This window comes from Acipenser ruthenus, chromosome 5 (assembly GCF_902713425.1).
Source record: "Acipenser ruthenus chromosome 5, fAciRut3.2 maternal haplotype, whole genome shotgun sequence".
Classification (NCBI taxonomy): Eukaryota; Metazoa; Chordata; class Actinopteri; order Acipenseriformes; family Acipenseridae; genus Acipenser; species Acipenser ruthenus.
Genome location: NC_081193.1, coordinates 65,562,857 through 65,576,714, shown reverse-complemented (window position 1 = coordinate 65,576,714; position 13,858 = coordinate 65,562,857). Strand labels below are relative to the sequence as shown.

Genomic DNA, 13,858 nt, shown 5'->3' with positions numbered 1-13,858 from the left:
TGCCCCAGCACAAATTAAGCACTGCCTACACCTCTGCATGATGATGGATCATGCACAGTGGGCTTATTACTGTACATCAATACAGCTCAATTTAACTGTCACAATTCCTTTTGAATTCCATCTACTACAAACAGACTTTGTCTATTGATCGCTCATTTTTGGTCAATGTATTATTATTATTATTATTATTATTATTATTATTATTATTATTATTTATTTCTTAGCAGATGCCCTTATCCAGGGCGACTTACAATTGTTACAAGATATCACATTATTTTTACATACAATTACCCATTTATACAGTTGGGTTTTTACTGGAGCAATCTAGGTAAAGTACGTTGCTCAAGGGTACAGCAGCAGTGTCCCCCACCTGGGATTGAACCCACGACCCTCTGGTCAGGAGTCCAGAGCCATAACCACTACTCCACACTGCTGCCCTCCACCTCCACAATAAGCTACGACTAAAAAACACACCAGGACTGCTGGGGCTTTTGATATCACGGTGGTCACGGGTAAGTCTCTGACATTATCGTGCACATTTAATTATCGCTCACAATACATGTAGCGTGCATGGTATGGTATGTAAATTAGCCATATCCTGTGCACATAAATTAAAGCATTCTCTGTTAGTAAACGGGGCACTAAATTTAGATTTATCACGCACGTTAGGCTCACTACTTTACATGCGCGCTAACTCCAAATGAGGTCCTTAGGGTGCTAAAAGGCATGGTGCAAACATAGATACATAGTATAAAAAATGTAGGCATTAATGTGTTAACGCTTAAATTGCTTTCACTTTGTCAGTTAGTCTGCTTTGTGGTGTCTGCAATTTTGATTAAATTAATCTTTCCTAGATCTACATATAATGTACCTTTAGCTCTGAACTGCACAACATGAACCAAAAACAATGGCAGGTCCGAGTAGTCTTCCCTTTTATTATATCTTCCCCTCCCAATATTCCTGTTCTCAAATTAATCCTGATGATTGTAATTGCAAAGAAAGGGTTTCTTCTCCCAGCCCACTCACATTGCCCATATGACAGTTTTTCTTTTCAATTAAACACCTCCCACGCTGTATGCAGTCAGCCACTGAAAGCAATTTACTGAGCCACTGCTGCAATCTGCGTTGTGATGACTCACACTCAGTATTGAAAAACAGGCTACAGTTAGGCTCAGAAAGAATATCGTTATCCTAAAAGCCTAAACCCTCTGGTCTTTTTTATTTTTTTTAAAAATTTTCAATCTTTCTATTTTCAGTAACAACCTCCATATGTTTTTTTTTTTTTTTTTTTTAATGTGTTACCTTTATTCCACCATATGGTAAAAACACGATAGCTGTTGGTGAATCTTTTCAGGAATTAGAAGATATAACAAAACCATCATGTGCAAGAAATATTTTTTTTCTTCCTGGGCTTCAATAGAGCTTGAACAGTAGATAACATTTATAACCTTCTCATGCAGTTTTCAAGGGGAGAGCTATGTATCTCGATTTGAAGGTCTAAGGAGAAGGGGTGCCCAGAATTGGCCCTTCCACTCGTGGTCTGTTCCAATGCTGTCCTAAATTGGTTAATTGAACTAATTAAACCTGCATCCCAACCCTGAAGCAGTTAATTATATAATTGTACCTGCTAAACCTGTAGTGGAATGGCCCTGCAGGACTGTGATTGGACACCCCTAGTCCAAGGTAAAAGGTATGATAGTCCAAGATATTAAAATTCACAAGAGAAGTGTAACTGTACAATATCTATTTTAATTAATTTAAATATGCCACAATATCAACATAAAAATAGTTTGATACATTAAACTCGTGCTACTTTTACTTTGGCAGAAAAATGTAATTACTGAAAAATATATCCTTACATCTGGCATTACTGTAAGCAGTAGCATCTCAATTTTAAACCCATCTCGGTTACCCAACTTGATTACTTCCAACATATCATCAGATTACAGTTTCCCAACGAGATCAGAGGCCCTGTTTCAACCTTTATTTTTATCAATATATTTTTGTCAATATCTCTCGCCATTGGAACATTGAACCTGTAAAATAAATGAAAGCTTTTGTTGTGGTCACTGAAAAGATTATGAATGATGTCATTTCCATTAAAAGAAGAAAAAATGCTTTGAAATGGACAAGTGCCAATATCAAGCTTACTCTGTACCTTTATGAGTGATGTCAAGTTATGTTTAACAGCACCGGCGTAGATTTAGATTGGGACGGTAGGGACATGTCCCTACCAATATCAAGGGACCGTTGAATTGTCCCTACCAATAATTTTTATGTCAAGTCATTTTATCCGCTCCACAAAGGGTTAACTCTCTCACGATCCCCTCATTGCTCCTCCCGCCTCAAAAAAAAAACACAAATTTGATTGGCTTAGGCCCTAGGTTCTCAACTGGGGGGGGCGTGTGAAACCTTCCAGGGGGGCGCGGTGAACGTTTGAATAATAACGTACTAGTAATAACAGTAACGTGCCAAACGATACTCCCGATTTCACCCTTTGAGTGCAGCGAGTTATAAAAGAGAGAAAAAGAGATACCGGTAGCTATAAAAAGAATAGCACCCTGGGATTTGTAGGTGTTTGGTAGAGTTTTGGGGTGCAATCAGCAGACAAGAAAACTACAAATTTCATAATGCATCACTGTAACAGGGACTCAGTGCGCGGCTGACGTCAGGGACCAAGCAGAGTCTGTATTGTTTTCATTGAGGTGCGAAAGTGCAGAAGGACTCGGGCGTGAAAGGTAATTCTCCAGGTTTAAAATAAAAAAAAATTCTAAAACGGTGTATATTGTGCCACAATTTTCACATTTACTTAAAAAAAAGAATATAATCAGTTTAATTCGATATTTAGTTTGTGTTTGTTGGTTGGTTGATGCGTTGTCACATTATTTCTATCCTCCTCCTTCCTCCCTTTGTAACTAATTTACTCCTTGCTTGATATTTTTTGTATCGTGTGTGTAAAAAGCGAACACAAACAGTGTATATGTATTTGATTGAATGGACAGTGTGACTATCCAGGAGGCTAAATAAACTAACTATATTATATAGGCAGTAATAAAAAAGATATATTAAAAAGTTAATTTAAAAAGGGGGGGGGGACAGATATAAAAATAAATTTCAGTGGGGCGTGAGTAAAAAAAAGGTTGAGAACCGCTGGCTTAGGCTGGACTCTGGAAAGACGCTCATCTGAAGTTGCTGCTTGCCGGTCAGTCTGATAGGAGTGTGAGCCACTGACTGAATGAAAGCCAGCTGCCTAGGCTGAAGGTATTGTCAGCTTGTCAGCAACATAGTTTGAGTGAATAAGCCTACCTACCTACCTAATGGGTAGGTAAGTAGGTTTATTACGTTAACGACCCATTGCTAGCAGTGCAACCTGGTAAAAGCAGTACAGAGGCAGGTGGAGCAACAGGGTCGCAGGTGAGGTCTGTAATGGCTTAGTGATTATAACAGTGAAAGCGTTAGACTCAATTTTGAGATATATTATTGTTTGAGGCACATTGTGATAGTAGGCTAATGCTGTATAGTAATACTGAGCAAAAAAAGTTAGCATAGCCATATATTTTCTCTTTATATGGCATGCATCAATTTATTATTTTATCAGGTGAATGAAGCAATGCACCCAGGTACGAGCAGCAGCACAGACACAGGAGAGGCAGGCAGAGCACGTAAGCATGCATGTGCTCATGCTTGTAGCGGCAGGGGTATGGGTAGCTTACAGTAAGGCTGGGATAGGTTATAATTCAGGTTGTTAGTAATTCTATAGCAGGGATGTCAAACCAGCTTCCAGGAGGGCCACTTTATCATAGTGTTTTGAGTGTATACCAGCCAACTTCATGTCAATCAAATTGTCCCAGATTCATGTCCAGCATTCATTTCAAGCCACCAGAAGTGACCATTTAACAGCTATCTCCTAAAAATGTTCTTCCCGGGGGGGCATGCCCCCGGACCCCTCTAGCGACCGCGACTCCGCCCTAAAAAACTGTGTCCCCACCAATGTTCAAACCAAACCTACGCCCTTGTTTAACAGCCTGTAGCTTTGGTGGGGAAAGATGCAGACTGTTCTAATGCCTCATCACAGGATAGCATCACCAAAACCCACAGCCAGAATGTTTCCATGGTCTATGCCTGTGGTTGGAGATGAAAAGATAATCTCTAACCCCAGCACATCCTAAACGGGTTATGTTCTTAGCAAACAAAATGTACTATATGATCCAGTGGCATTGTCAAACTTAATGGAAAGTAGTTTCTAATTATAGGGTTTAACAAAAATGAAAGACCTTAAACCCGCCTTGACAGACGTGTCTGACAATGCGAACAAAAACATCACGAAATGCCTCTGTTCCTGGGCTCCCGAGCGGTGCATCCGGTAAAGGCACTCCGCCCGGAGTGCAGAATGCGCCCTATAGCTTGGACATCACCGGTTCGAATCCAAGCTATGCCACTGCTGACCGTGGACAGGAGTTCCCAGGGGGCAGTGCACAATTGGTCAAGTGCTGCCCAGGCGGGGAGGGGTTAGGTCAGCGGAGGAGCCCTACACCAATGACCCCTGTTGCTGGCCAGGCGCCTGCAGGCCAGCCTGCATGCAATTCAGAACTGCGTGGTCCTCTGACGCTGTAAGTTCTGGATATGGCTGCACAGCGGGCTTGCAGAGCGAAAAAAACCTGACTTGTTCAGAGGACGTGTGTGCTCGTCTTCGTCTCTCCTGAGTGCGGTGAGAACAGGTTGAATAATAAATGGACATTCCAAAATTGGGAGAAAAAGGAAATGCCTCTGTTGATGTAGGTCATTTGCAGATTAATGCGGTTCTGATCCCCCCCGGAGTTCCGTTGGCGGCCATACTGTGAAGAGTAGCGCCTCAAAATACATTTATTTTATTCTTGTAATCATCTTTATTTAAAAGAAGACAAGAGAAAAAAATCTTATTTACAGTGGAAGACACAGCAAGCTATTTAACTGTCACGAGACAATAGTAGCCCGAGAACGCAAAAATGCCACAGCTTTGCAATCCAGTTTTTTCCGACCAGCTTTGACTCAGCTGCCCTTCATTTGTCCTGCTACCAGGTGGCAAAAGAAAGCAGAAAATGCATTAAATAAAACATCAGGGAGCGCGGTTGGTTGACTGAGCTTTAAAGACAATTGTGTATTTCGTCAGTGTAGCTAAACTGCACATGGTTTGGAGTTATACTCTGATGTCAATTGATAGTTCAAACGGGAGGAGTTATAGTTATTGTAGTAAAATCAATACAGTAGGCTGTATAAAAAGTGCTTACAAGTATAAATACCCCACAAAACACTTGTCCTTCTTTAAGCGTACAGAAAATCAATCCAGCAAGAATCTGAAATGATCTGTAGTATCTTTATTAATGTAAATATGTATTTATACTACCGGTACAGTACTTGTACACTTCCAACTATAATAATTCACTACTCTGAATCAAAGTATTATACAGTCCTGTTAATGTTGCATTTGTTAATGCATGCAAGAAAGGTGGAACTTAATACACTGAAGTCCAACGATAATCGAAAACAACAGTTTATATACTCTTAAGATGGCACAGATCTTGCTATATAATTGCAGTGTGGAAAATCTAAGTCGTATAGTATATGTTATACACATTCGTCATAACTTGTGGGCTATGAAAATACAGTTAGTATTGATTTTTTTTTTTTCTTTACTCTGCCTCTTGTAAAATGCAAGGTAATGGGGGATACCAAAATGTAAAAATACTGCACTTCTACAGTACAAGAGAACTAAATGAACTACAGTAGAGTATTGAGATCACATGCTTCAAGATGGTGTCTATTACTCATTTCTTTATTTACTAATCAAAAATGCAATTTGCCACATCTGGATTCCCAATTCGCCACATGTGGCTAGTGGCTAATGTATTAAACAACCCTGTTATAGAAGACCATCATCTAAACTGAAATACTACACGTTATAATTTGATCATACAGGAAACTAAACTAAATCCAACAAAACACAGTACAATAGATGTGTACCAATGCACAGAAAGTTCAACGTTAAATTTTCCAAATCCTCATCTCTATCAAAAACATATTTCAAACTGTTAGTTGCTAAAGAGATTTGTTCAATATACTGCAGCTTAATGCCTTATGATTCCTATAGGTAAAAAAATAATAATAATAATAAATCGGTACTTCTATTGCATTGGAATCAAAGGGGATGGGACTCTTTACTAACTCTGTATTTTTTTAACCCCTAAAAAGTAAGTAGCGGAGTTCTGAACAATATTGCGTTACACATCCCCACGTGTTGTTTCAACTGTTTGTAATTTTTCTTTTTATTGTTAAGATCCTGACAACTTTTTGCCCTTTTTCATTGTTAACATCCTGACAACTTTAAAGTCTGTTTCAAAGCTCTTTTCAAAATGTCCACTGTAGAGCACGGGTTTGAGATCTGTCCTCTAAAAATAAGTGGGGTTTTCATTCCAAATGATCTCTCATACTTAACTAGACCCTTAATTGAACTGATAAGTTGCTTATCATAATGCATCAGAGTAGAAAAGTGCAACATGTCTCAGACTTTTGCACAGCTGTGTAAATATATTTATATAAAAAAAAAACATTGTGTTAAAGCACACGTTTCACTAGTTACACAGGAGAAGTACGCAAGGTAGTGATAATCTATTATAAAAATAAAACAGGATAGATAAATTAATGCACCTCAAGATTGTCGACCATGACTGGGAGTTCCCAGAGGGCGGCACACTATTGGCCGAGCACCGCCCAGGTAAGGAGAGCTTAGGTCAGCAGGGCAATCCACAACTCACTGCGCATGCGGGTCTGCAGTGCAGCCATTCAAATCTGTGTTGTCCTCCGGCACTATAGGTCTGATGGCTTCACTGTGGATCAGCAGTGCGAAAAAAGACGGCTAGGCAGGGACACGTTTTGGAGGACGCATGTGTCAACCGCCGTTTCCTGAGTCGCCAGGGGGGTTGCAGCGGTGAACCGGGGTTAATGATAACACAATTGGCAATTCTAAACTGGGGAGAAAAATGGGGTAAAAATCATTGGCAACGACTACATTTAAAAAAATAAATAAATAAAATTGTATTTTACGATTATTCGTACTGATAAAACAAGGAAGACGTTACTTGGATCGTGGTAACGTTATAGCTAGCTATTTGCTCCTGTTTTTTTTTTTCGTAGTTAGAAATTTGATAAAGTAATAATTATCTACCTATTATGTGTTCATTTTTAATGTGGGGGAAACCAGGGTTAACATTATAACAAAATAATCTCCATGTCAGATTAAATTAGCTTTTTATAGACACTGAATAAACTTAACATCCTGTTAGGTCATTGCCTGTTATCTTATAAAATCGTAATGTTTTTAACAGTTATTTAATTTTACTTTTGGTCTATAAAATAAACATCATACCTTTAAATTGTATCCACGTTCTGTACTGTAGATTTGTACTTCACTGTCCAATTATCATTATTATTATTTATTTCTTAGCAGACGCCCTTATCCAGGGCGACTTACAATTGTTACAAGATATCACATTATTTTTACATACAATTACCCATTTATACAGTTGGGTTTTTACTGGAGCAATCTAGGTAAAGTACCGTGCTCAAGGGTACAGCAGCAGTGTCCCCCACCTGGGATTGAAACCACGACCCTCTGGTCAGGAGTCCAGAGCCCAGAGCCCAGAGCCCAGAGCCCTAACCACTACTCCACACTGCTGCCATACGATTTGCATTGTGTGCCTCACGCGTATCTACATGGGGTGGTACAAACCTCAGTTATCTCTCGTGAAGCTCTATTAGCAATGGTTTCCTGATTTATGAAAGATACTAATAATGTACATGTTTAAAAAACAAAACAAAAAAAATACCAGTAATTATGAAGGTGTTCACTCAGGGTCGGTCATATACTGCAGCGTCAGGTATCAGAAAAATGCAACTGCATAAAAAAAAAACTATATATATATATATATATATATATATATATACACTGTATATTTCTATTAATCTCACATATCACACAGAGCTCTTTTTCATTTGTCATATTTTAAAACTGTTGCACAAATTCTGGTTAGGTGGTAAATAAGTGCACGGTATTTGTCACTTTTAGCGAATATGAACATCTGATATTGTATACGAATACCTGTCAAAAAATATTTGTTCGAATATTCGGATATTTGTCCCAGCACTAGAGAAAATGTTTCTTTTTTTAGTTCTTCATTTCACTTTTCCCTTTGACCTGGGCTCTTCAGCACTGGAGCACAGTCAGTCCTCATTCAGAACTGGTCTCGCAGGCCTAGCTTGCATAGACAGGCATAACAACATTCTCCATGCAGCATGACAGTGGATCCTGTGAAGAGGAGTCCTGATCACAACTACAGAACAACTTCCATCTCCACACCATGTCCTGCAATGCTGCAGGAACCACATCTCAGCCTTAGCCCACATACAGCCGAGGACGGGAGAACCCAGCGTGATTCATACATTCAAGGAACAGGAAAACAACCCATTGTGAATTATAACAGCCCCACTTGTCCCCAGACAATTGTATGTTTCTCACGTTTTACTGAATTAGAAATACAGTTTTATATATATATCATATATATATGTATATTTTATGAGCAAGCCATCCCAATAGTATGAATACGTAATATTCTTTACGCATTAAATTTAAATAGCATACATGATTCATATTTTTCAATGCCTAAAGCACCCAGTATGCAGATTATCTGGAGCGCTGCCAACTACACAAATTACAGACCGCTTCAAATAGGCATCAAGCCCTGTGCCAAAAACAACTCTTCTTTGCTCTTAAATAATAAACTGCATTAACTAAGCAATATGACAGATTTCCTAATTCTGTTTACAATTAACTAAACAATGCACTTTGTACAGTAGAATCTTTCTGTAACAAATTAATCTGTAAAATAATAAATAAATGCAGCATTCAAATAAAAGGCGAGGCTTGCTTCACATATACTGTATATTAGTTTTAAAATTCTAAAGGGCTTAAAAAAAAAAAAAAAGTTAAAATTGCTATGCCTTATTTTAGCTTTCAAATTTAAAGCATTCCATGAAAGAGTGTGATTTCTAAAACATCCCTTTTTGTGTTGTTATGTTTCCAGTACTCTATTTTTAATAAGACTGGGAATGTTTATGCTGCATAACCATTAAACATTGGAAAATTAAAATGCCGATGTGGCACTTGGTACTTTCAGTGAGGCAAGTTATGCCAATTTTTTTTATATATTTTATTCCTGCAGCATTATAAAATATGTGTTGGACAAGCAGTCCCACAGAGTGCTGAAATAAGTCTGCCCTGTTTGCAGAAAATACAAAGAATGAGATGCAAGTGTTTATACAAAACACCTCTCAAGACTTATACCAAAGACAGCTGATCAGTTGCAGACACAGGAATGTACAGAGGGTTACCCTGCCTGTGACTTTTCTACTTGCTGTTTTGGGAATCTGTATTCTGGCTGTCAGCCAATACTGGTAAGAAAATCAAGTAATGAATTAAATAAACAGAGAGAAAGGCAAGAATGTGAGATTTCAGACGGAAGCAAGATTACTAATGTTGTTTAATACAGACAAGTGTTTAGGTATCTTAAGGCACTTTACAACACTAAACCAACAAAGCAAAATTAATTTGAGCAGGATTGTGCAGGGTTTAACAGTATTGGCACAATCACGTTCAAAATAGATTTCAAAATTCAGATTAATTATTAGATAGATACTGCTTTCATTTTTATTCAATTAGGGCAGCAGTGTGGAGCAGTGGTTAGGGACTCTTGACCGGAGGGTCGTGGGTTCAATCCCCGGTGGGATTGACCAAGCAGTCACCAAGCAGTGAATACTGTACAGTGGGGTCGCAACAACTTATCAAAACAGCAGCAGATCTTAATAGCATTGGCATTCAAATCAATAAAAAAAAAAAACAACACTACTCCCTGAAGCTTTTAGACCACTCTGTGTAGATCAACTGAATACACTTCATTACCATAGATGAAATCTGAGGCTAACTTCATCGTTGAATATATCATTTCAGTGACTGAGTGGAATATAAACATTTGAAACTGACAAACACAAATGTTACCTCTGTATACATTCAACAAATGTTTCTTTAAATATTTGCCCCAGCAGTTATATTTAAAAAGACAGCAAGTGTCAGGCTGAAAAAGACCCTTAGGAATTGAGCGTCAAACCACCGCAAAAACCCTACAAACACCCACAGATGATTGAACGACCAGAAAGACCAAAGAGTGGCGCATCCAGTAAAAGCACTCGCGTAGAGTGCAGGATGTGCCCTATAGTCTGGACGTTGCGAGCTCGAGTCCAGGCTATTCCTTTGCCGACCAAGGACGGGAGCTCCCAGGGAGCGACGCACAATTGGCCGAGTGCCGCCCGGGGGGAGGGGTTAGGTCGGTCAGGGTGTCCTCGGCTCACCGCGCACCAGCGACCCCTGTAGTCTGGCTGGGCACCTGCGGGTTTGCCTGTAAGCTGCCCAGGGCTGCATTGTCCTCCAACGCTGTAGCTCTGGATGGCTGCATGGTGAGTCTGCAGTGCGTAAAAAAAGTGTCCGGCTAACAGCACACGCTTCGGAGGACAGCGTGTGTTCGTCTTCGTTCCTCCCGAGTCAGTGCAGGGGTGGTAGCGGTGAGCTGAGCCTAAAAATAATTGGACACTACTAAATTGGGGAGAAAATAAGAAAAAAAAACTAAATTGGCAACTACTAAATTTATTTTTAAAAAAAAGGAAAAAAAAACAAAAAAAAAAAAACAACCAGACAAGGTCAGCAATAAAATATCTACAAATGGAACAAAAAACAAAAAAGTGTAATTTTGCATAAGACCTTCTAAACCAGTGGTACTTAACTGGCCCTCAAGATCTATTCCAGTCCTGGTCTAGTTCAACCAGGTCCTAAATTAGTTGCCTCTAAACAGCTTTAATTAACTACACTAGAACCTGTTTGGAGTAAAAACCTGGACTGGATTCGATCTTGAGGGCCAGAGTGGAGTACCACTTTTCTATACTATTCTATACAAGCCAAAGATCTTAAACAATTCCATGAATTTCTCAATTTTACCAACAGAAATCTGCATATCCTAAGCTTGTTGTGCAATAAAAAGATACATTCCCAACATACAATGGTATCGGAACACTCACATGCTGATGGTCATTTGTATTCCAGCAGCTTCACAATGAAAATAACATCTGCATCTCAAGCAATGACAATGTAAACCTGCTTGCAGAATTCAATCACTTGAACTCATTTAGCAAATTCTGTGCATAACAAATACCACACAGTTGCCTTGGAATGAATATTAAAAGCAATTATCATATTAGTTCATTTTAGTTCATTTAGGCAATACTAGCATTTTAAGAACAAACAGCCAAAAATATAATCAGCTACTGTATCCAAAAGGCCTTTAGCTATATAAATATATATATAAATAAATAAATAAATAAATAAAATCTATCAGTCTCCTTCAAAATGCTATAGTATTATTATTGTTGTTATTATTATTGTTATTATTATTATCAACAATAATAATAATAGTAAATAATAATAATAATAATAATAATAATAATAATAATAATAATAATAATAATAATAAATGCATTTCCACAATTCTAAAATCCAATTCAAGCTCTTGCTTGATTTCTCAAACAGGCTTGACACCACTGATTGACAAGTTTTGCACTAGCTGCTGTCACTGGACACTTATCCTTGATACAGCATAGTGGCGTCAGATGTCAACACTAAAGTGATTTAAGGTGGTATTTTTCTAGCTGATGTTTCAAGTTACTGTACTGACACCATCGTTGTAATACAGGCCTGCACGGGTTCCCTATTCAGATGGAATAAATTGGACACTTCGGTGGGTCACTTAAATGACGCCTTCTTTGTATTGTGTCACAAGAAATCTCTTGTTTGAAAAACAAATTAAAAAAAAAAAAATCACTCTATGCTTCCAGTGCTTTGCTAGAAAATGAAACAGCTGCCCAAGTTTAAATATGGTTACTCAACTTAAGGTCCATTAATTTAGAATTTCTAGAGTAACCAAGGCTGAGTTAAGAAACAACATGTCAGGTTTTGCCAGGTGCAGGCCCTTTTCAAAATGCGGTAGTTACAGTAAATGTTTGTTCATGGAGTTGAATGTCTGAAACTTTTTTTTTTTTTTTTTTTTAAAGCAGTCATGTATTTAAAGAAGACAAAGGCAATCTCCCTTTATTTGTCTATTTTGATAATACAACTACTGTATGATAATACAACGACAGAAATACAGTTCCAGAGAATTAAGGGAATACAAAACCTGAGGTCCACATGTCAATAACCTTGACATGGGAATCCAACAATGATAAACCTGCAATGAGTGTTCATAGATGATGAGGTCTATGTATTTGTAGACCTTTTGTGAATTACTCATTGCCTTACTCTTAAAAACGCCAGTTAGCAACAGGGGGTTTCAGGATTATTATCAGACAAAACGCCTCCTACCTGCTTATCAGCTCCATGTATCCTGAAGTGGATGTATTTCTCCCACGCCTTGGACAGATTAAATGGCTGAAGACTGGTCATTTCAGTTCAAACACCTAATATCTCCAAATAAAATCCACATAAAACGAAGATTACTAGTTGTGGCTGCCTACTGACTGAGCTGATGATCCCGATGTCAAATTCCACCGGGCGCATCTTTGGTGTGGATGCTGTTTCTGCTTTCCCAACACAGTGTACTCTTCCTAATTGATGATGAAAGTAACTTCTACCTAAAGGAAAATGAACAAAAAAAGCATTATATTAATCTTTGTAATGTAGCACGCACAACGCTGGTGACCAATGACAGCTAGTCTTAACACATCCCGTGACTAATTGGATCCATGGATAAAATAATGCCATCTTTCTGTTTAGTTTATAGAGCGGTAGGTTTAATATAGTTACGCTGTTGTTTAATGTAATATTGTGTATTATATAGCCTTGTATATAGGCTATAATGCATCAAGTAGCGAATTTAATTTAATCCCACTGTGGGTTTCCAAGCAAAAATGTATCCTCCATTGACAAAAAAAAAACTATTTCGTTTAACGAGTATAGCAAAATAAAATGTCTGTCTTCTTAAAGTTTTTGTTTTAATTATTTTACAGTAAACAGACGCTTTCTATATTTGTTATTGAAAAGAAGACAAAAATAATGATGTACTCTTATCCCTACAAAATACCGTACACCGCTAGTAATGTCCCAAATAAAAAAAACTAATAGGGAAACGACAATGCGTGGACGTTATTACCCATACGTATGCACAACGTTTCATGGATTATTTTCTTCTTATAGATTTTAAAAATACATATTTAGCCCACTTGGATAGAAATGTACCTGCTATTCCTTTGGTGGTCCAGTTCTTTACCTATAGCCAATCTGACTGTGAAATTGACATAAACAATACACAGAATACAGGAAATTCCGCCCACAAATCTATTTACAGGCGCGATTGGTCAAGAGGTGCCAATCGTCTATTAATCCACAAATGTCTTTCAAAAGACCGCCTCGTTCACCTTTCAATCAAATTACATCAAAGAAAGTCTCGTTGGAGGCGGAGTTTCTCTTAAAGTCACAGCAATCCTCAAACTAGTTTTCGAAAAGCAGAAAAAAGACTACAAATATATATTTGTTTCAATGTTTTTTTGTTGTTTGTTTGTTTTTTAATCAGGAATCTGTTAAGAAACATTATATATATATATATATATATATATATATATATATATATATATATATATATATATTCAATACCAATGAGAGCTGATACTTTTCTATGCATTAACTTGCTCCACTGTGTTTCAATATGTTGCTGTGGTTTTATCATGGGAT

At 37.9% G+C, this 13,858-nt stretch overlaps 1 protein-coding gene across 7 annotated transcripts in view; it reads right to left on the bottom strand.

Moving 5' to 3' along the window:
- The window catches only part of LOC117402875 (lysosomal-trafficking regulator-like), a 163,435-nt gene extending 149,974 nt beyond the window's left edge, over positions 1-13,461 (bottom strand). For 6 of the 7 annotated variants that reach the window (XM_034004461.3, XM_034004467.3, XM_034004462.3 and 3 more), the window contains exons 1-2: positions 13,367-13,461; positions 12,494-12,762 (exon numbers count right to left, since the gene is read on the bottom strand). In XM_034004461.3, coding sequence (XP_033860352.3) covers positions 12,494-12,574 — 81 coding nt within the window. In that variant the 5' untranslated portion in view covers positions 12,575-12,762; positions 13,367-13,461. Of the gene's footprint in view, positions 1-12,493; positions 12,763-13,366 lie in introns of those variants that run through there. The other variant, XM_034004465.3, reaches the window with a different exon arrangement.
- Between the last annotated feature and the right edge of the window lie 397 nt (positions 13,462-13,858).